Source organism: Agelaius tricolor, unplaced genomic scaffold, assembly GCF_023055355.1.
Source record: "Agelaius tricolor isolate 1412-34295 unplaced genomic scaffold, bAgeTri1.0.p SCAF_8, whole genome shotgun sequence".
NCBI lineage: Eukaryota > Metazoa > Chordata > Aves > Passeriformes > Icteridae > Agelaius > Agelaius tricolor.
The window spans coordinates 24,350,615-24,373,427 of NW_027269268.1; the positions used below are offsets into that span (position 1 = coordinate 24,350,615).

Below are 22,813 nucleotides of genomic sequence, written 5' to 3' on the forward strand. Positions count from 1 at the left end.
TCAAATGAGGCTCTGCAAAGAAACTTATTTAAATATACACAAATATTTTTCCAAGGTATAAAAGCTCCTTTTCTAGTGCTATTTTTTTGTCTTAATACACAAACACTATCAACATCTCTTAAAACATTTTGATATCATTATTCAGAAATATCATGTTTGCTAAATAAGTTTGGCATAGTATCTTCTTATTTAGAAGACTTCACATTAGCAATAAGGGGTGTAGAGAAGGATGATCAAAGGGACTCTTAAATTACCAAGAGCTATTTATAAAAAAGACCAGAGCTGATATGTAAAGGTAGATGATATTCTAGGACTAAGAAAATACACCATCCACTGAAGACAAAGTAAAGCTCATTTCTTAGTCTCATTTAAATATACATCATGCAAATATTGTTTGGTTTTTTTCCCTTTTTGAAAAGTAATTACTGTTTATAAACCTTGGATGTTGCACATAGAAGCATTCTGAATGCCACTTAATTCTGTTTTTTAAGAGGCAAACCACATAACTGTATTTCATACAGAAGCTCACTTATGGCTCTGCCTGAATCATCTGCTGAGGATCTGGGTATGAGTCTGCCAGAGCTGGCTACTGATAAAGAAGAAGAGCCTTATTTTGTCTTTGGAAAACTCAGACAAAGCCTCCTTTGCTATGCTGGCTCTATTTAAAAAGTGGCTGCTGAATTAATCAAATTCCTAAAATAAACAAAGTACTAATTAGTATAAAGCATATGGCAGATTGTCCTTGACATGTGACAAACATTTAAAAAATTTAATAAGCATACACCATTAATTACAGAAGCTGATGAAAAAGAGTGTAAAGTTACTTGCTTTTCTAACATTTTATAATGAAAAGTTACCATTAGACATATAAGAAAATATAGTTAAAATATAGAAAATCAGTTTTGTGTTCATTATCTTTATGGCTAATTCTGCAGTAGGGGTACTATACAGATAATGATAACAATAATAATACTGAAATAATTTTTATTAAAGAAAATATTTCGTTAAGAGAGGTACCAGAATAGTTATTATTGTTAGAACATGTACAAGCTATAGTAGCTGAATTAACAATATATTCACTTAAATTAATACAACAACTTTAATTACAAGAATTCTGAGTTACGAATGTACAGAAACCTTTTATTCATGGGTGAAATAGCAGCATGGTCACAGCCAGGGAGTACAAGCACACATACTGCACAAAGAAATCTGGTAAACTATTCTCAGACCCAATTTGATCAATGACATTAGGCTGAACATTTGTGTTTCAAAGAAGTTTTATAGAATCAGACTTCAGCAGACTCTTAGCAACAGCAGTACAATTGCAATTTAAACTAGAAATGCATGCAAAGGAGAAGCAATGACATTTACATTTGTAAAGCAGCAGTAAGCAAGGCCTTGCTTACTATGGTAGGGAAGAAAGAATGTGCAAAAAGTGAACAATTCTCCTCTTGCTCTTGTCAGAATGCTATTTACTGCAGAAAGCTTTTTAGTTTAATGTTTGCAGCAGGATTCTTGAACTGGTATTCTGCATACACAGCCCAGTCTTCTTGGAGATTGCCACCATTTATAGCAGCAAATTCTGAGAAAATAATATGCCACAGGTCGTTCTTGTATTGATTAAGGAATCACATGAATATAAGATTGTGTGAAGGAAACAAGATGTGAAGCAAAGTTGCAAGGCAAAAATAGGGTACTATATAAAGCTGCTGAAGTGCTCAGAATTAATGGTGTTCCCAGAAATATTACTAAATATTAAAGTGTAAAGAATAAGCCTTACAGGCCTGTGGAGAAACCTGATGAAGTCTTGAATTCATGAATCTATATGAAAGCAACCCAACAGTATCTGGGGAGCCTCAATACAAGAGTGAAATGATTGCCATTAAAACCAAAACCAAACCAAGAAAAGCCCAGCCACAGAGATGGGAAGGGTAAACTGTGAAATACACTGATTTGGTTCTTGGTTTGCTGATTTAAGTCCCTGAGGAACATGAAGAACAATCATGGCAGACCCAGGAAGGTGAGTTTGAAGTAGGTGCTCCTCTCTGCATGCAGATTACAATCACTTAAAAGCAAAGAGGAAGCAGAGAAGAAATAAAGGTATGAAAAAGTTCAACATCATCTTGTCTACGTCTACATCCTCTGAAGGAAAACTACCTCTAGACCAGGCTTCAACAAAGTGTGTGGTTTCTATGGATGCAAAGTGGACAGAAGTTGTACACAAAGATCCACAGGTTTTTCTATTCAGGCCTGTCTGACATAAAAGCAAATAACCTAGATGGTTGCAAGGGCATATATTATTCTCAAAGGCAGCCTCGGATCACGTAAAGCAGAGCAGACAAAGCCTTTGCCCTCAAGGTGAAACAGCTCTGGACTAAAGTTACTGTCTAAATCCCAATGTTTCTTCAGTACCAACAGAATTGTAGCAGCTTCCTCCTAATGACACAGTAATGCTGTTTGTACCAAATGTATACACCAGGTATTGTGTTCTATGAAATAGCATGTCTTTTATAAAATAGGCAGAGTCAGTCAGATTAGTACATTTTCAAAGAAACAATTCCTTCTGGTAGGATTGTTCATGATCCATACAGACACATTTCCAAAACAATGCTAGTGTAAAAAGACCTGCCTGTAGCAGGCTGCAGGTAACTCCCAAGACAAATAAGCACCCTACAGGACCTATAAGTTCTAATTACTCTTGCCTTGAAAGGCAGCTGAGTAGTATTTTAGGGTTTTAAGTTCAAGGATTCTAATTTCAATGAGTCGTTGGGGTTAAGTAGCACTATAAAAGTATCTTTCTTTGTTGTTTTTGGGGTTTTTTTGTTTTGTATTGGGCTTTTTTGTGTTTTTTTGATTCCAATGTAATACCTTGTCCATGAGGAATCCTAATGATCCTACAGGCCCAATGAAACTGTAGTTAAAGGCCAAATATATATTCCTTCACTTTACTGAAGCAGAGAAAGTCCTGTTTTCCAAATCATGTCATTTTTCCACAATGAAAAAAAAATCTAATAAAATATAAAATATTCAAAAATAAATATCTAATATTTATATAGATATAAAATATCTAATAAAATAAAATATAAAATATGCTGACTTTAAGGATTAATTCTTCCATTTGCTGTTACCCTTCTATCCATACACCTCATTATCATCAATTGGCCTAGAACTGGTCACAGTTCTGAGCTGAATTCTGGAAAAAAAACCCAATAGAACATGCACAGAAGGTTACTCTGCACAGATTTTTTAGGCATCTCACTCTTACAGAAATACAGTGGAACTATAGCTTCTTTAATATGATGTCTTCATACTTTGTTCTTTGATGATAGACCAAATACATTCAAAATTTATAAGCAGTTTCACAGCGCATGATAGGAAAGCATTCTACCAATTTTATACTGCTGTGCAGCGTTGCTGTTTTTATAATTCTTTAAGCATTAAGATGCTTAATGCATGGTTTAAGCAGCAGAAGTGGTGTATACTTTTGCATTAAAACATGTACTACTATGAACAAAACCACTTTTATACCAAAGATTTTTCAAGCCAATTTATGTAGCTAAATCCAGGCTACAGCTCTCCTTAGCTAAGCTGGAGGAGCTACGTGAATAAAGACTTTACAGAAGTAATTACTGCTATTTGTGCATATTTTGCATTAAACTTTATATGCTCAGACACTCAGTGTAGTATTGCTTCCCCATCCATAGACAGCATAAGAGGTACTTTCTTCAAGCCTACCAAGACAGTCAGTGAGGTGCTGCAGATGGATATACTTATATCATATAGCTCAGAATCATATTCAGTGAACATATATTTATTTTGCAATTATCTGAGAGCATTCTAGATTTGAATAGGCAAAGAAGAGGGAAAGAGATCTCCAAGAAGCAACACTTTAGCATAGTGAATTATCCCTGGAAATAGTAGGATACAGTATTTAACGGGTATTCTATTACCTTCCCTTTTGCATGAGTTACTAAAGCTCCAGGTACCCTCACAATTACTGAACAATAGTATATTTCCTGACAATATAATGCTACATAAAAAAAAAAAGAAAGATAAATTAAAAAAAAAAAAGCAAGCTACTCTAGATGGATCCTAGCCACTTCCCAACGACATTAACGGAAGCAATTTGCCTAAAATCGCAATTTGTTTTTCTTTCTAAATTTCAGAGGTGGTTTTAAGTGTAATTTTCTAAAACCACATAATGTATTTTGCTTTTTATTATTCAGTCTGTCTGAGGCTCATTCAGATCTTATTTTTCCTCTTGGCAAATTTTTGTACAGATAGAAGAAAATCTACAGGAAGAATGACAATTAGGGATTATAGACATGAGAGCATAAACATCAATTACCTTCTTACAAAACAGGAATTCAAGTAATATTTAGTCTGCATTAAGACATAATTATGGGTAAAATTGTAGTCTGTCTACCAGTATTGATTAAAACCAGTATGCTGAGACACTGTTAGGTTACAAAGAGCTTGTTTCTACCATTCATTTTATAAGAGAAAATAAGGTAGTGTAGCAAAGCAAAAGAGAAGTTCATGATATGAATATTAATCAATTGCAACTGCCCTTTTGTCAAGTGTTCAACTCTATGTTTGAGGAATACATTCATTTAAACCAGAGTTTTGATGAAAGGTTATATCATATTACCTACCATGTGACATTTAGGAAACTAGAAAGTAAAGTTAGGATCATATTTTCTTCTACTGAATCTTAGAAAACTCAGGATTAACTCAGTATTTGATTGGTGAATTTCAACTTATTTTTCAAAATTAATTATGAAGTGCAGCTATATACTCTGCAGATATACTAACAATTGTTTGCAGCTTTTCTACTGTGCAGTAGGCAATGTACTGTAAAGCTTTTAGTTATTTTCTCTTGGCATTCATGTTGGGAACAATTAGCTAAGAAAAATAGGTTGCAGAGAGCTGAAATAACAATGTAATAAATAGCTGAAGTTCTAATCTAATTGATATTTCATTTTTAATTACAGTTCCTTTATATATGTATATATGTATATATATATATATATATAAAAGACATTTATTTTTCTTCCCTGTTTTAACTCATACAAGTAAACAAAAATAAAGTAGATTTTGTTATGAATAATAAACTTTGAATAATTTCCTGAAAATACTTCCGCATACCAAACCAATGAGTCTGAATTTATTCCACCTAATGATAGAGTAGGTCCCAGGAAGCAGCCACCGAAGAAACATGATAGATAAATCCAAATGGCAATCTCTGTTCTTTACTAATTGCTAATTATAAACTACCAAAAGAAATTTTTGAAAATATGAAGGTATAGAAAAATATTTGAAGATTCAGTGAGTTCTTTGAAAGGCATGCTTTACTCATGCCTCACTTAGAGAAGGAATGAAGGAACAATTAAATAAATAGGTGAGCTTTATTTGGAAAGTCAGACTGACCAATGCAATGGTTTTTCAGATCTTTATAAAAATACCACTAACTATCTGTTGCAAGTGGGTTTAGTCCTTTGCTGTTTTGGGGGTCAGCTTATTAGCTTATTATCAGTAATACAGTAGTTCTTATTAATTTCAGAATTGTATTATCGAGTTATGTAACACCAAATAATGACACATATGCCAACAAGTTGAATACATTCTATTAAGACTATGTAATATTAGTGCTTTATTACTTGCATTGATGTATGACAATAATCCTCAGGTAATAGTAATAGAAAGTAATGGCATTTTCATGAAACATTAGTGAAATAAAAATTCCACTGATGCCTCAAGAGAGTGATAAGCCTTGCTTATCCCTAGAAAATAGACTTGAATTATAGGCTGCTTATTCCAGGTTACATAAGCAGAGTTATAATCAATACATAAAACAAATTACTAATAATTTTTGTTGGGTTTGTTTTCATTGGAAGAAGGGGCACAGAATAAGCTTGTTAGAGTTTTCTTACTTCAAATACTATTTTGTTAGAATGCATTGGGCAGGGGAATTCAATTCCATAAAGTTGTTTGATAGAACTGACAATGAACATTAAGCAGGATGCTCAGAGGACTGAAGCACCTCCCCAGTGAAGACAGGCTGAGAGACTTGGGGTTTTTCAACCCACAGAGAAGACAGTGGGGTTGCAACTAGCTGATCTTTAAGATATGTTCAAGGCCAAACCATTCTATGATTCTGTGAGCAGTTTTAATGAAGTCAAATAGCAACATTTTTGTATTAGTAAAGTTTGGGAGAGCTTTGTTTTGAATATTATGCTTTAGGCATTGAGCTTCCATGTTCTCAACACTATAGTTCTTTAACTGTAGTTGTATCAAGGCATAACAATAAGAAAAAAGATGTAATTGGACATCTTTTCATTAGGCTATCATTAAGCTCTCCATTTTCTTTGTGTCAGGCCTAAGCACAGATACCAAAACCTTAAAGGTTTTCTATGGGTATCCTATCCTTTAGCCTCATTTTTTGAAAGAGACTGGGGCTTTTTGATGTTGTTACTACTGCTGCTGTTTGGGTTTTCATCATAATGGAAAAAAAATCTGAAACTGAAAGACATCACATTCCCTTAGCTCATGGTTGAAGAGATTTGAATATTCTGATGGATGTAGTGCCTTGTCTGGTATGATTTACCATGGAATCAGTTATCAAGAACAAACACAATGCCCTGAGCTGGACTACTTATATGATCCCATCAGCAATTATAAAAGAGAAAAAATAACATGTCATAACAACTACTGTGATCTAGCAGTCACCTTACCCAGAGCTGAAGGCATTTTAAGGTAAATAGCCTATTTCAGAAAGTTCAGAGCTAAGAGACTTTCTTACTGCCTTTTTGCTTTATAAACAATGGAGATGAAGCCACTGACTTTTCCAGTTACAAAACTCTCAAATGGAAAGGTTGCTGAAGAGAGCCTAATCAAATATACCTAAACCCAATACACACACACACAGATCAATGCTTCTTACTATGCCTCCTTGAAATGATTTCAAATGAAATCATTTCAAGGAGGCATAGTAAGATTTAAACCAATCAGGATAATAAATGCTAAGAAATTGCTTAGCTATTGTGATGGCAAATATTTGTATTGCAAAATTACAAAAGCCATGGTTCACAGGAAGTACAGATGGGTTGTTTAACCTGACACCTTGGTAACAAAATCAGAACAGTGGCTACTGTAAAAGAAAAAAAGTAAAAAGATATAGAACTATTTAATTAAATATGGTTTTATCTAGAAAATATCAATTTTTGCTCCCACTGCATATCACACACTTACTAAAATTATCAAAGTTCAAAATGACAACTGGAAACCTACTTAGAAAAAAGTAAGCAATGAAGAAGAAATAGTTAAAAATAGTGATATATTTTCCCACTCCTAAAAGGAGGTAATTTATTCTGAACTTGTTTTCTACCACACGTATAGGAATAAAAGTATTAAGGATGTTTTAAAATATGGATATTGAAAAGAAATATGGATGCAAAACTTAATACTTAGCCAAACTAAGAGGAGCCTAATAGTGCACAAATACTGTGATTTGATTTTATACTAAAGCCCAATGTAAGAAAGAGCTTTCTTTCTTTTATTGCAGTATACCAATGTTAAACTTCCTCAGTTGGGAATACACCACTGTAAACTAATGTTTAAAAAAGTAGTGGGTTGATCCTGGGTGGATGGCAGCACCCACCAAAGCTACTCTATCACCTCCACAAGTGGACAGCAGGGAGAAAACATAATGAAAGGTTCATGAGTTAAGGACTGGGAGAGATCACTCACCAAATACTGGCACAGGCAAAACAGACTAGAATTAGAGATATTAACTGAATTTACTGCTAACAAAATCGGAGCAGGATAATGAGATGCAAAATAAGACCTTAAAAACACCTTCCCCCCACTCCTCCCTCCTTCCTGAGTTCTACCTGTTCTGCCCCAGCAGTGCAGGGAGATGGGGAGTGAGGGGTTTGGTCAGTTCATCACACATTGCTCCTGCCATTGTTCAGGGAGAGAAACCCTCTCCCTGCTCCAGCATGGGGTTCCTCCCCTGGGAGACAGTCCTTCATGAAGTTCTCCAACCTGAATCCATCCCTTCTGCAACAGTTCTCCACATAATGCTGCTGTTGTACCACGGGTCACTCTTCCACAGGGTGCAGTCCTTCAGGCACAGTCTGCTCCAACATGGGCTCCCCATGGGGCCACAAGTCCCACCAGGAAACCTGCTCCAGCATGAGCTCTCCTCTCTCCATGGGTCTACAGGTCCCTGCCATCCTTCTTTCAGGCACCACCAGATGTGGTGTGGGTCTCCTTCATGGGCTGCAGGTACATCTCTGCATCCTGTGCTCCTCCATGGGGGACATAGCTGCTTCACCATGGGCTGCAGGAAAATCTCTGCTGGGGCACCTGGAACACCTCCTCCCTCTCCTTCTGCACAGACATTGGTGTCTGCGGACCTTCTCCTCTCACTTATTCTCATTCTGCTCTTGGCTTAGTGCCGTTCTATCTGCACAATAACTTTGCTTCCTTCTTAAATACCTTATCACAGGGGTTAGCACCGTTTCTGATTGTCTCAGCCTTGGTCAGCAGTGAGTCCATCCTGGAACCAGCTGACACTGGCTGTGTCAGACATGAAGGAAGCCGCTGGCAGCTTCTCACAGAAGCCACTCCTGCAGCCCCCAGCTACAAATATCAGGTCATGTTAATCCGACACAAAAGCCAATGCTTAAAGTACAAAATTATTTTAATTTAAAACCAGAATTTAAATAGATAAAGAAAAATAGAATTTTCACCTCTAGAATAAGAGGTGAAAAATAAACACAAACTAAGTTGATTATTATTTAGTTAAAAAAAAATAATCTGGAGTACAGCCCAGTTTGTCTACATACCAATGAATCTGTTACACACCATATTTATTACTTAATATAATTTTATTTGACCTTTGAATATTATTTCTCATATTATAAGAATTGTCTATGCTACAGGATATCACTTTCATTGTAAGAAATCAAGGTAATAAAGGTTAATATAAACAATAAAAGTCTACATCTTCTAGATAATAAATAGAGGTATTAAATCCATGGGGGAAATGATTGAGAAAAACAAGCAATGGAAAAGAATAAAACAAAGCATTTGTCCAATAGAAAAAAATATAAAGAGATGGAATTAAATTACAGAGTAGTCTTGAGGACCTGAAGAAAAAGAGGCAACAAGGAAGTTATGAAAAAGAGCCATTTCATAAACACACACTTCAAGTATTTGGTGTGTTTCATGATCTCAGAATTTCAAATTGCACAAATTTAAACAGGAACAAATCACCTCAAGTAATACATATTAAAAAAAAATATCTCTCCTGACTTTGTTTTGCTATTACTGCAATTACAGTTTGTGATTACAATTTGCCATCATAATAGAATATGAAAAAACATGCCAATCAAGTATCTGAAATGATAGCTGATACAGATTGTGTTTGCATTGACTTCCAAATACCAGAGAGGTAAAAAAACATTTCTTATCTATACAGAGGGTAACTGGAAATCCTCCTCCTAGGATTCAATGTGAGAAGGCCAAGCTGACTGGAGAAGATAATTACATTGCCTCCATATACCACCATGTTCTACATGTTCTATTTCATTCTTTGTTGCTAATCTGGCATGTGAAATTTAAAAAAAAAAAAAAAAAAAAAAAAAAACAAAAAAAAAACAATGCTAATCAAAAGGTAGATAATACATGTGAATCTCCTCACCCCTGAAAATATTTGGTTGGGATTAATCTTTTCCTCTTTTCCACAGTGATGATGTTCAGTAACAAGAACAAAAAAGATAGGTAAAGCAAAAGGTTCAGCCCAGTAGTTAAGATGCACCTTTGCTCCCTGACTGGGCCCTCTTGGTTGGAGTGCAAGTTTATAGACAGTCATTGCTAATAAGTATCAGCAGGCATCTTGAAAGGAGGAATCAGCCTTGCCTTAATTCCAGATTTTGACACTCTGCACTCCCCAGTGACTGACTAGTTGGAAGAAGGATTATAGAAGCAACTTTTCTAAGATTTAAAAAATGCTTTGAGCAGGTAGTGAGACAGCAGAAATAAAATGTTTAATTGATATTAGCTTATTAATGCCCAGTGATTGTAATGGGGTTAAAAAAAATTACCCATGCTGTTTTAATGCTATTTCCCACAGGAAAAATCAGATTAGATTGCAGAATTCTCTCCCTTGCCTGATAAAAGGAAAATAAAATAAAAATTAAACCAAAACAAAACAACAACAACAAAAAAAATACTTCTGGACTACACTTACAAGTAATTAAGAGGAAAAAAAGTAAAACTGAGTCTTGCTACTTCTAATCCTGGAATTTGCATCGGACATAGATACTGGACTCATGGAGCCTCAGAAGGAAGAAAATTCTCATGTTACTTTAGAGCTGAGAACAGCACTGACATGACAGGGAAAGCTCTGTTCTTAGTCCTCAGGATTCACTGCTCATCTTCAATAGATTTTTTTTCCCTTCTCTCTCTAGGACAGAGGATTTTAGAGAATCAAATTTTATGACTCCTCAGATCCTGCAAGCAAACAGATTTTCCAGATAGACACTGTGAGCTATAAATCTCAGGTTGTTTGGAGACCAGACAACACAGGGAAAGCACAGGCTATTTTTGAATCCCGGAATACTACTTTCTGCACATTTTTTTCTTGGCCATGACACCCTAAATGACAATAAAATCATTGAACACTCAAGCTGTCTATATTTTACAGGCGTTTCAGTGCTCCTAGTAGCGGGAGAACATTTTCTAGGCTTTGGGCAAAAACCTAAAAGTCATACATGGGTTTTTTCTGTGCTTATGCATTCAAATTTGCTTTTAATAACATGGGGCAGAAGCTTATGTTCTTCTCTTGCTTTTTTTTTAATTCAAAGTCCTTATTGCTTAAACACTTCTAAACTGAATCTAATTCTAATGTAACCTAAACCCCCCCAGCCCAACCTAGCCCTGAGCCCTAATTTAACATGAATTGGGGTTGAACAAATGAAACAAAGAGCAGCAAATAGCAACAGTAAGTAGGGAAGGAGAGAGGTAAAAGAAAGAGGCAGGTTTTTTATAGGAGGTTAAAAGAAATATATTAGTCTGGAAAAATATTACAGACAAGAGTGAGGATTGCACAGCTGAGTCACTTTCCCCTTGCCCTTTGGTAAAAACAAGATGAAAACAAACAAGGCTGGAAAGAAGTTTGAATCAACAGGTCACCAGAAACCAGTGAAAGCTGGCACACCCCCTTTGCTATATCCTCCATACACTCCTGCTCAGCTGGACAACAGAAGCTCTTTTCTGATGGAGCATCCTGCACAGGCAAGGCTGAGGCTGGGGCTCAGGCTGCACTCTGACTTCCCTGGATTCTCCCCACTCTCTAATCCCACCCATGCTGTCAGGGCAGTGCTTGCTCTCGGTGAGGGGTTAGCTCTGACTATTGGGAACCTGATTGTCCCAACCTCAAAGTTGAGCACTGGGCCTAAGTAAAAGGAGCCCAGGGGACAAGGACTGAGTTACATCTTCACAGACTGTCCCCTGAGACCAAAACTGAACTGCTCTCCACCTGTGAGGACATCATTAACAAGGAGGCACTGTCACCAGTATTATTCCCTCCTAAGCCATGTGAACCACCTGGCTTGCCAAGGAGGGTTGTGCATGCACGTGTTAGTTAGATATGCAGAGCTGGCATGCTCTGGAGTATACATATGGATGTACAGGCTATATTCCATATTTCTTAGCATCTGACAGAGAATCTGCAGCCAACTGTTGCCATTCTGTTGGCTGCCACCTGCCTGTTTATACCTGGAAATCTCAGAGCATACACTCTTTTCACTGAAGACATTGCATAAACATTGGTCTCTGTCAGAGGCATGCAAATTACAAGAAGAAAATTCATTAGGATGCTAAAAATACTTCCTAACAATATCAGGTGGGAACCTAGGTATTAACAAATTGCTCACATTACTTCAGCAGCAATGCAAGAAGACTCCCAAATGGAAAGTACCTTACAAACTTTTCCAGTGTTTTGACAAATGAAGAACCAAGGATTACCCAGCTCATCAAGAAATTCACATGCTGTTCAGACACAGCCTAGTACTTTTCAGCGTAACCACATAAATGTAAGTCGTGGCAGATAAACAAGGGAAGGGGACTGAAAACAACTTGGAGGAGTTTGGAGGAGTGCTTTGTCATAATCATTCTCAGTTCTGGTTCAAGAGGACTCATCTCTTCACGGGTTTGAGTATTTCATATATACACAATGCAGTCAAACATTTGATCTTCATTACCATTGTAACAGCCAGGATAATGACCATTACTATAATTAATGGTGAATTATAATGAAGCACATAATCAAAGAACATTAGGACCTTTGGAGGTCACCCTGTCACATCTCCCTGCTCAAGCATGGTCACCCACAACAGGCTGTCCCAGATTATGTCTGGACAGTTTTTAAACAACTGCAAAGATAAAGACTCAACAAGCTCTCTAGGCAATCTGTTCCAGTGCTCAAAGTAAAATAATGTTTTCTTATGCATATATTTTTTTTTATTTATAAAGTTTTTTCCATAGAAATGCTTTCAGATTATCACGTATACAGACTAAATTCGTACTTGTAATTCCTATGCATGAGAAGCTGAAATCATTCATAATCCCTTTTAAAACAATACAACCTTAGGATAAGAATGCCTGTTTCCACCACAAATACAATCATTATTTCAAGATAATACCTAAGTACCAACAGGATTGCTTTTCTCTGCAGGTTGACATTTAAAGTTGCTCTGGTTGGACTACTGTTCAAGTCAGATAAATTCCCCTTTATTAGAGCAAGAGAGATTAATCTTCTTCTTTCTTTTTTTAATCTTTGCACACATAAACTGGCATACATATTGCCTGATCAAAGCAAATATAACTGCATATATTCATTATCATCTGTTTGCAGTAATAATTCTATCGGCATAACTTAATCTAAGCACTTGATTTATTAAGTATTTGATTGAAGCAGAAAGTTTTTTACCATATTATTTACATTTTGAGTATGCCTATCTGTGCCAAAGTTGGTTTTAAAAATTGACTTTAGAAAGTTTTACATTCCTAGGGGTTTTTTAATAGAAACATATGTCCCTAACACCAAAAGCTGAACTATACTAAACCAATTTTTATCTAGACATATTGCCTAAGGAAAAACCCACCATATTTTTCAATACAAAGCTTTATATCAAGTTTTAATTATTTGTATGTTATTTGCACATGTCTAAGTGTGATTCCCCCAATTAAACTTTTAAAGTTTATGACAGCCTATTCCAAGAATTATATGAGAGTTATCAGTATATTAAGAGCATAATTAAGAAATAGCAACACATGAATAGTTCCACTTTCATTAAGACCAGAGACCATCTAACCTAACATATAATGCTAATTATACCCCATATTTTGTCCTTCATTGCTTTCACAGTCTTCATGGTTTTCTATTGGGGTTTTTTGCACATGTGATTTCTCTCTCACATGATTTATTCCATGGTTTCATTACTAGTCTCTCTTGTCCTTCCAGATTTCAAAGTACTTTTCTTGTGCTATTTTATTTTAATTTTCTTACAGCTGTCAAATGGAAATAAAGTGACGAGACAAAGTTTTAAATAATACTCAGCATAAAAACCTGTGTGCTGATACAGTTATTTATTTCCTTGACTGTGGCCTGTTTCAGTCTTATTCTGACTGAGAACATTACCTAGAGGGTGCATAATTGTATGATTTTAGGATTTTACTTTCTATCTGTTAAGAAACCTTTTGTATTTAATCTACATAGCATACATTAATTGGCTAATAGGCAAGTATTTTACTTGTTTGAGAACTCATGCCGTCAGTTCCTCTTTGTATGCTGAGATAGAATCACATAACATTGGGTCTTTTTATCAAACTGAGAACCAAAAAGAAATATTTTTCATACTTTACAAAAAAGTACTGAGAAATAAAACTAGCAGTATCTTGAAACATTATTAGAAACTAACATTTAGGATTTCTGGCAATAATTCAGACCTTTTACTTATAGCACAAAAATTCAGAAGGGTGAAATTTTTTTATCATCTCTGTTGGCCTGACTGTAGGTCTTAAGGTGCCTCAGATGTTGCTCCCATGACTACCATGCCAAGAAAGAATTAAGTTTATCAGAACTAGGCTAACTTTAGACAGCCCATGGAAACATTACAGCCTTTTCCCTTGTTTTAAAGAACAACCACAGAAGTTTCCCTTTTAGCTACCAGAAGAAAGGCAGCTGAGAACTGTTTTGGGAGTCCTGGATTCATGACAAAGGAGCATCAGGTGGGCAAAATTTGAATGGCACATAGTAGTTGAATATGGGAGCTGTGTAACTCAGAAAACATCTGCACTTTGCCATGGTCCAAAACTGCTAAATTCAGCAAGCCCTGGGAACATCTACCTCTTGCAAACATCAGTTAACTTCAACACTATTCTTCTTTGATGGGCAGTTTCCCTGCTTGGACTGAAATTCACTGAGGACTGTGACAAGTCATTGCCTTAAGCAGATGCTGACAGTTGCTTTAAGAGAGAGCCTCTCTTGGCTCCCTCTCTGAGTTTCTGTTGATATAACTAATCTCTAGTTTTTGAAGCTAAAACAGATCTTATCTCATTCCCTTTGAAAAAGTTAATTTCTGAACATTACTCCAATAAACACAAAAAAGACAAGTCTAGAATGTAGTTCATCCCTTGACTGTGGAAGAAAAGGAAGAACTATTAGAGAATAATCCATACCTTGTGTCGTAATCTTACTAGGGGCTGATATGGCCTAAAGTTGTATCCTTCCTTGACTGGCCACCCCTCTGCTCCCAGCAAAATGCATCCAAGAAGTGAAACAGTGGACCACCACATAAACATCTTTACAGGTCTGTTTCTGTGAAAATAAAATGAACAAGTTCAGAGATGCAATATTACTTTAGCATAAACTGTATAATAAAGGTTTACAATACTGACAATCCAATTGTGGACTTGAATAAATGTAGTAGATATAGGACAATCCATCTGGCACAACAGCAAAGAGAAAAAACGGTGGTAGTATTTGGGACAGCAGTATCAATTCCGTTGTGCTGAACCGAGAATTTTCCTACCTCATATGAGGGAGTCACTGAGGAAACAACCAGGAAAAGTCAAAGAAAAGACAGAACATAAAAGAAAGGCAGTGGTGAAAAATGCAGTAAGCTTTCTCAGATGAAAGAAAAAAACTTATCATCAATCACATGTTCATCAACTTTTCATTTTAAATGTGGCCTCTTGTGATGCACTATTCACAACCTAAAAGTTTATAATAATCATACTCACAGATTTATAGATACATATGGCATGAGAGTTACCCTGTATGGTTCCTAATGGATGTACACATATACATTACATAAGTGGTTTCAGAACCTTTTAGAGATATGCAATATTTATCATTGATATTCAGCATTTGTGTTGAAACCATCATGTTAAACAAACACAGCAAACTGATCTTCATTACTTCAAGATACTCCCAAGTCAGTCTGCTAGTCTACGTTATTTAATCCTGCATTATGGGGCAGAGATGAGCCACTTTCATGCATGAGTGGAGTTTTTTTTCCCCTTCGTACTTTGCTTTTACTTCACTTAGCCTGCCAGTGTAGAAACCTCTGATAAGAATCAAGATATACAGGAATAATACAAAGCATCAAAAGAGTGCCCTAGCAGCCCAGACTGTGCACCGAATTTTGAAGTCTTGCCTGACATTTTCTTTTCTATGGGAAATCATCTGAGCATAAAATGTGAACAAATTGGGGATCACTTATTATCCTGTATCATTTACAGTCATGCTCCTGGCAATACTGTTACACAAACTGTGGTTTTGATTCCTATCATTCCTCACATAGCAGTAGTCTTCACAGTCACCTGAAGGCAGAGAGACTGAATAGAATTAATTCCTGTGGAGATATTACATGTAGTAAATGGACTCTACTCTTACCTCTATTCACCGTCTCAGGAACAGATCCTACTTAAGTCTGTTACCCTTCCCTGGGGATTACTCTACCAAACTTGGTGAAGCCACCACAGGTCTGTTTCATCCTAATTCCAACTGATTTTTACCAGCCTGCCTTGCCTTCACACTTGTAATTCAAACAAAAGCTCGACATTTATGCACCATATTACTTTGACATCACTTACCTTTTGTTCCACCAAACCCAATCTCATTCTGGCTCTCCCTAGTAATTAAACTTAACGTTTCATCTCATTTATCATTACTTTTTCCAACAGTTTCCACTTCAATTATCTTTCTTTGTCACTCCAGCTTTTCTAATATACATAGTAGAAGTATTTCTCTTAGGAGAGCTTGCACAGAATACATTAACCAGAGCATTATTTGAAACACAGAAAACAAGCTCTATTACAGAGGGATATTTTACATAAATAACTCGAGGCTTGTTCTTCTACACCTGCTCAGTAACGGGATACTATATTGAGGATAGGAGATGACACAGCGAAATTTTCTTCTTGAGTTTCCCTCAATCTTCCACCAAAACAGAAGAGCTAATCAGGTGTTCTGGTGGATCTTTGCTATGGTATTAGAACTAATCTAGCTTACTGACAGGAAACAGCAAAAAAAGACTGCTTCAGAACTCTGAGGATTCAAGCACATTATGGTATGGCATTTTCCTTCACTGACTATGTGTTAGTTCTTAGTATCACCGTTACTGGAAAAGTAAGCCCATTTAAAAAACAAAAACAAAAACAAAAACAAATAAACAAACAGAAATATGAAAAATCAAAATCTTGACTTTTAATCTCATATAAAACATCTATTTGTACTTGAAGTTTTATAAAATACTTAATTGTTGACTTTCAAGGCCAGAATCAGATTTGTTTAGCACTTGTGCATGCTAAGACTAGCATGGCTGAACCTTTGTCACCTTTGTGCACTTCTGGAATACTTCTCTGTACAATGAAAATTTGGTTGGAAAACAGTCATTTCACAGAAGGTTGTAAGAGCAGCCACATTCCACCACCCACCCACAAACTGAATAGATTTTAGTCTCATGTGGTGTAAAAGAATAGAGTCCTTATAGTTTTGAAAATTGTTTGACCTTGAAAGGCTCATGCTTTGTACTTGTACAGAACAGAAAATTATTACATGCTCAGTTTCTGACTTCATTGCCTGATACTTGGATGAACACTTACAACACAAATCTAAAAAGTAAGCTTTTTGGACACATGCCACCTAAAATCTCAAAAGTATGCAGGGTCTGTGCAGTTATTTTTTGCCTTTTTAGAATTTTAAATATCCACCTTTTTAAGTAGCATACATTTTCTATTGAATTTATTGGATATCTTAAATGATTTTAATTATTACAAAAAACACAGTTCTCCTCAACACAGTATTATTATGAAGACTTTATTTTAAGAAAAAATATTATCTGTCCTAAGGACTTACACTGTTAGTGAGTTAAACTAAGATCAGGAATAAAAATGACTTTTCAAAACCTCATTACAACTCCAGATTTTGGTGCTGCATATAGCCGAACAGAAAGAACTAAGGTATCAAAACTATATATTCATGTTGCCTAAAATTGCCTCTTTCTTATTTCTACTTGAAGGTACAGCCTAAATTATCAGTAAAGAGGGTTTTTAATTTTCTTTTAATATTGTATTATCAAGAAATCAGATTTTTTTTTGAAAATTTGTTATATCATGCATTCTGAGGCAAAATGACATATTTTTGAACTCAAATTTACATTAATGATCTAGACCCTCTACTCATTATTATAATCTAGCACAACTTGATCTTTCAGTGTTTAGATAACATTCTTCTCTATTTTTAACTTCATTAATTACATATTTGTGAAAGAACTGCTTCTAGGTTTTATTTTATATATATATTTATACATACTATTATATGTCTATTTTTATTTTCACTGAAGACTGTTGCTTCTTTATACTCATATAACCATGTTTGGAAATCTGATTAGTTTACTTGTCTCTCTTTATTCTCTCTTTAAGCAGATACTCTGCATTTTCCTGTTTCTTTCTCTGCATATTTCTCACATATAACATAGATTATAGATTAAAATTTTAAAAAACTTAAAAATTATAAAATATTCCAGTACATGTTTTAACTGTACATATTTTAACATTTATATATGATTTTTCTGCCAGTAAACACTGAACTGAAATTCTTAAACAACTACTAGCAGTAACTCCATATCATCCATTTTATTAATGAAAACAGTTAATTTACAGCTACTCATTGGATGTAAATAATTAGGGGGTGGGCTTCTCCCTAGTTGCACACAAATAAGTAGGGTGCTGAGTTTCTTTCCTCAATGTGCACTAATTCTTATTAACAATGAGCTTAATGCACTATTTTAGCATCAAATTTATTGGCATTGTGGAAGTCTTATGTGCTATTTATCATCCTTAGATTTTCCTCATGAGCTGAGGAGGAATAGAACAAAGGATGTGGAACAGATAATGGTTGTTCCTTATTTCACACTGTACAGTAATTTCACCAGTATCAAATTTAGATTTTCCTTTCTGATTCTCAGAAGGCTCTGTCATTTCACTTTTTAGCCCATTTCCAGAGCATTCATGAATCTGATGTACTCTGAGTTTTCTCACTATTGAGTCATTCTATTTTAGTTAAATTTGAAATTTTTTTATAAATTATAATCTATAAGAGGATTCTTTTATTCTGTGTCAAGTTTAAACTTTAAAACTCTTGGATGAGAAGCACTGCTGGGAGAGCTATAGCTTCTGAACTGACAAAAGGAATATCTTAGGCTATCTCTCTTGCCTTTTTTAGGTAATGGAAATGGGACCCTTAAATAATTTTCAGAGATTTTTTTTTTAAGCAAAGAAAACGACAAGAAAAGTTCACAGTGTTTCCACCAGCACCCTGATGATCAGATAGTCACTGCTGAGTCAGAGACAATTTCTTATAATTCTTAAGGAAATGTAATGCAAAACCTATATCTCCCTTTTCTCTCTTGCTAGTGCTTTTCCAATACTTTTCCAATACTTTGTGGAAAACAAACTAAATCCCAGTTCTGACAACTTATTTATGAATATCTAATAACCATTAATATATTCTACAATACCATAGTGAGTGTTTCCTCTTAAAATCATTATGATTTCTAAATCTTCTCATCAGTTCATTGGTAATATAAATTTTGTTCTTTGCCTAACTTTTTCTTGTTGGACTAGGAAAGAAGTTGTTGCTATAAGAGTTTAGCAAATACATAATAAGCACGGCTTTACCTGCCCCCACGCTGTAATCTTCACAGAGAAGATTGAAAAGATACCATATTTTACACAACCAGTTCCAAATGTGACAATGTGTATTTATGGTGTACCAAAAAAGTATAATTAATGTAACCTGGCTTAGCCAGACTTTTTATAGAGTTAAAACATAAACCCAGTTACATGAATGCCCTATTTTAAAATGCATACATACTTAAAATTAAGAACTTTGCCATTTTTAAAGCTCTTTTTTTTTCCAGAATTTCTCAGCTAATATGCTCTGTTCTGTGTTGATAAATGAATACTAGCCGGGATATTTGGCTTTAAGAGAACAGATATAATTCATTTGAAAATGTAAATATTCCACCTCAATAAACTGATATGATCAACTTAACACCTCTACAACGTATAATAAATGAAATCTTAAGTAATGGCCCAATCACTGCATTCCTCCTGTCTTTAAAAGAAAAGATATATCAGATATTAACCTGGAATTATTTAAAAGGTCAATTTCAACATTTCAACATGCTCTCAGAAAATGTCAGACTCTTTTAGATATTATTAATCTGAAAATAAATAAGAATAAAATTAATTGTCTGTTTTGTGGGGATCAGAAAAAAGTCCATAAGCTATGTCACCATATTCAGTGTTATTAATAGGTTTATAATACAGCCACAGTAATAAATATGTAATGAAACCATGCTTCATTGCCTGTGACTTTGAGGATTTCATTGCATATCATGATGGACACAAATAACCAGGCATGAAAGAATACACTGCTACCATTTCTTAAGACGCTTTTATCTACCCTTATGGTTTCATGGCAGAAAGACAGCAGTAAAGAAAGTATATTCTTGTGCAGAGAAAATTATACTGCATTAGTTTTGAATGAATAGCAGAAGTTTTAGCTAAAAGCATGTCTTTTCCCATTAGCCTGCCTCTACTCTACCCTAGTGCCCACATCTTCACACACAGCCTGCCTTCAAAAACCTTACAACACTTATCTTTACACCAAAAATGAGGCTCTTACAAAGTAGTCACAGTATCATATTCTCTTATGAATATAGCTGAAATACATATCCAGCAATGTTTCTCCTTGTCAAAACGCGCCGTGGAAAGCAGATCACAGTGTCATGGGGGCAGCTCTCAACCCCACGACTTCCTGACAGCTTCTGAGCACTGCACACTTCATGCTGCCACCTTCCAGTTCTCCTCCAGAAGTGGCAGCTACACTCTGAACCAGAGTGGTTAGGTCACCTTAACTACGTACAGCAGGCTTGGGGCTGGCAGCAGTGAAGTGCAGCCCTGCCACGGCAGCCAGCAGCTCGTACATCTGCGAACCAATCTGTTGTGTCTCTCAGCTGCGGCTTCATGTGCCTACAGCCACTCACTGTGCAGGCACATGCTCTTCATCCTTCACCCACCAAAACAGGCTGGCAAGCCATTTCAGAGCAGCCAGCAATGCCACTGACAGCTCATGCACTGGAACACACAGGATGAGAAACAATTTTTTATAAATATCTCACAAAATGCCCTCGTCATGCCAGATGTACCCTGCCTTCTGCTGACTCCTGTCCATCTCTCCCTCGCTCGTTTCCTGATTTAAACTGGAAAACCATTCTGCTGCATAAGCAGAAGGTGGAGGACAGGCCCTTGAACTCCTGTACTAGTGCACTTGGTCATTGTGCAGACCTTACAAACGTGTCAGGTTGCTCCAAGGCAGGTCCGTCCAGGCACCACCATGGTGAGCAGCCAGCACAAGGCCAGAATTCCCTGCCTTTCCCTGTCACTCTCTCTGCCCTCCACCACCTGCACTGCCAGGTGCTGGTGGGTAGGAGCAGCAGCCCAGGCAACCCATCCCCTCTCTGAGGGAGGATGCAAGCAAGATCCATCTGCCCAGGGCTTTTCTAGAAGGGCTTCTTTGGAACTGGCCCTTAAGATTAACAGTGGCTCATGTGAACCCGTACACAAGTGGTCTGATCATGCCAGGGCCATTTCTGAAAAGTTCCTGAAATGCAGACCCAGCAAGGACACTTATCTTTGCCGCTAAATTTGTGCTCTCATTTTATCTTACCATTTTCAGTGTATTTATTTATTTATATAAAGGATGACACCCAGATGTCTTAGTGTTAGCAAACCCAGTTTCAATTAATTATAATAAAATGAGAAATGGCAATTTTAAAACATTCTTATAAGTTCTTCACATGATCTCATAATGTCTTGAATATTTCAGAAAGAGGAACAAAATGTGAGTACTATAGTTCACATATCTTAGAGGAGCTTTGTTTAAAGGATTCTAGTTGTGTGTATTGATCTATTTTTCTCCCAAGACTTCAGTATCAACCTCAGGGTGATTTTAGCATCACTGATATATGCAAGTGCTGGTTTGTGGAGGCTATACTGTTAGCGAGGTGGTCTCTTTCTTCCCTCATTAAGCAAACTTGTCACAGCTGGTTCCTCAATATCCCAGAGGATTAATGTTTACCATCATGGCAGTATCTGAACTGATGGGAATTCAACCACTTTATATTATGAAACCAGAAACAGAAAACCTGCCAGCTTAGAACTCAGGTAAATATCTTGGTAGTGTTAATATTTTACATAATTTGTAAATTGACACCTAGCATACCATTGTGTAAGCTGTGTCCTTCGCACATGCAAGAGAAGATAAATATTTTGGTTTTCAAGTTTTTAATGTTTTTCTTCAAAAATCAAACACTACTAACAATAACTAAATGTAAGAAGAAACAGCAGCTGTTGGCACTTCCATAGTAAATTGTTAAGAGCCCGTTTGAGAAAAGAAATTATCCTAGAGAAAGCAAAATGGCCACTTAAGATACAATTTTTTTTAAACAGGTGAAATGCTAAATTAAAGATTAAAATTATCCATATTTGCTGTGATATATTATCTACCACCCTTACTTCTCTCTTTTGTCATTCAAGAAAACCTTGACATTTGGTAAAACAGTTACCAACAAAACCATTGAAACCTTTGTATTATTGAACTCCTTGGATGAATGCTAAACCACGATACATACGCCTGTCATTAGTTCCAATAGCCATGATAATTCAGAGAATCACTTTCCATTAAGTATTCTGGTTAATGTTATGATTTTATCGCTTTACATCAATGAAACTCTCTGCATTGAAGCGCTGTAGCCAACAGAGATGGATCCCATCTTTTTTACCCAGAGAAAGAGATTCTTCCATAACTTAGCTGCTTTAAACCCAACCCCCCTGGAGATTGTTCCTCAAGATCACCATGAAAATGGCAAGACCAGAATAGATGGGTTTGAGGTTTTTGCCTCTAATCAGTTTTGAAATAACAAAAGAATTATAAAGGACTGTAAAGGAAACCAAGTCCTAAACCACAAAAATGTAAAGAGAGAAGGTAGTTAGGGACAGGGGAAGTAGCGTTTCAGCAGTCTTGATAAGATGGTGAAGATTACTAGAGTGCTTATCAGCAAGAGATGTGACAAGGGAAAGTCCATGACATGTAAGAAACCACAAGCTCCTGAAACAGAAGGACGTGGAGGCACTCTGGTGTGATGGAGAGGAGTATGCACAGCAGTAC

General features: G+C 36.0%; 1 protein-coding gene across 4 annotated transcripts in view; it reads right to left on the reverse strand.

The window, feature by feature from the left end:
- Positions 1–22,813, reverse strand: part of FSTL5 (follistatin like 5) — a 272,587-nt gene that overhangs the window by 230,577 nt on the left and 19,197 nt on the right. For all 4 annotated transcript variants that reach the window (XM_071431980.1, XM_071431982.1, XM_071431978.1 and 1 more), the window contains exon 2: positions 14,752–14,890. In XM_071431980.1, coding sequence (XP_071288081.1) covers positions 14,752–14,874 — 123 coding nt within the window. In that variant the 5' untranslated portion in view covers positions 14,875–14,890. The remainder of the gene's footprint in view (positions 1–14,751; positions 14,891–22,813) is intronic.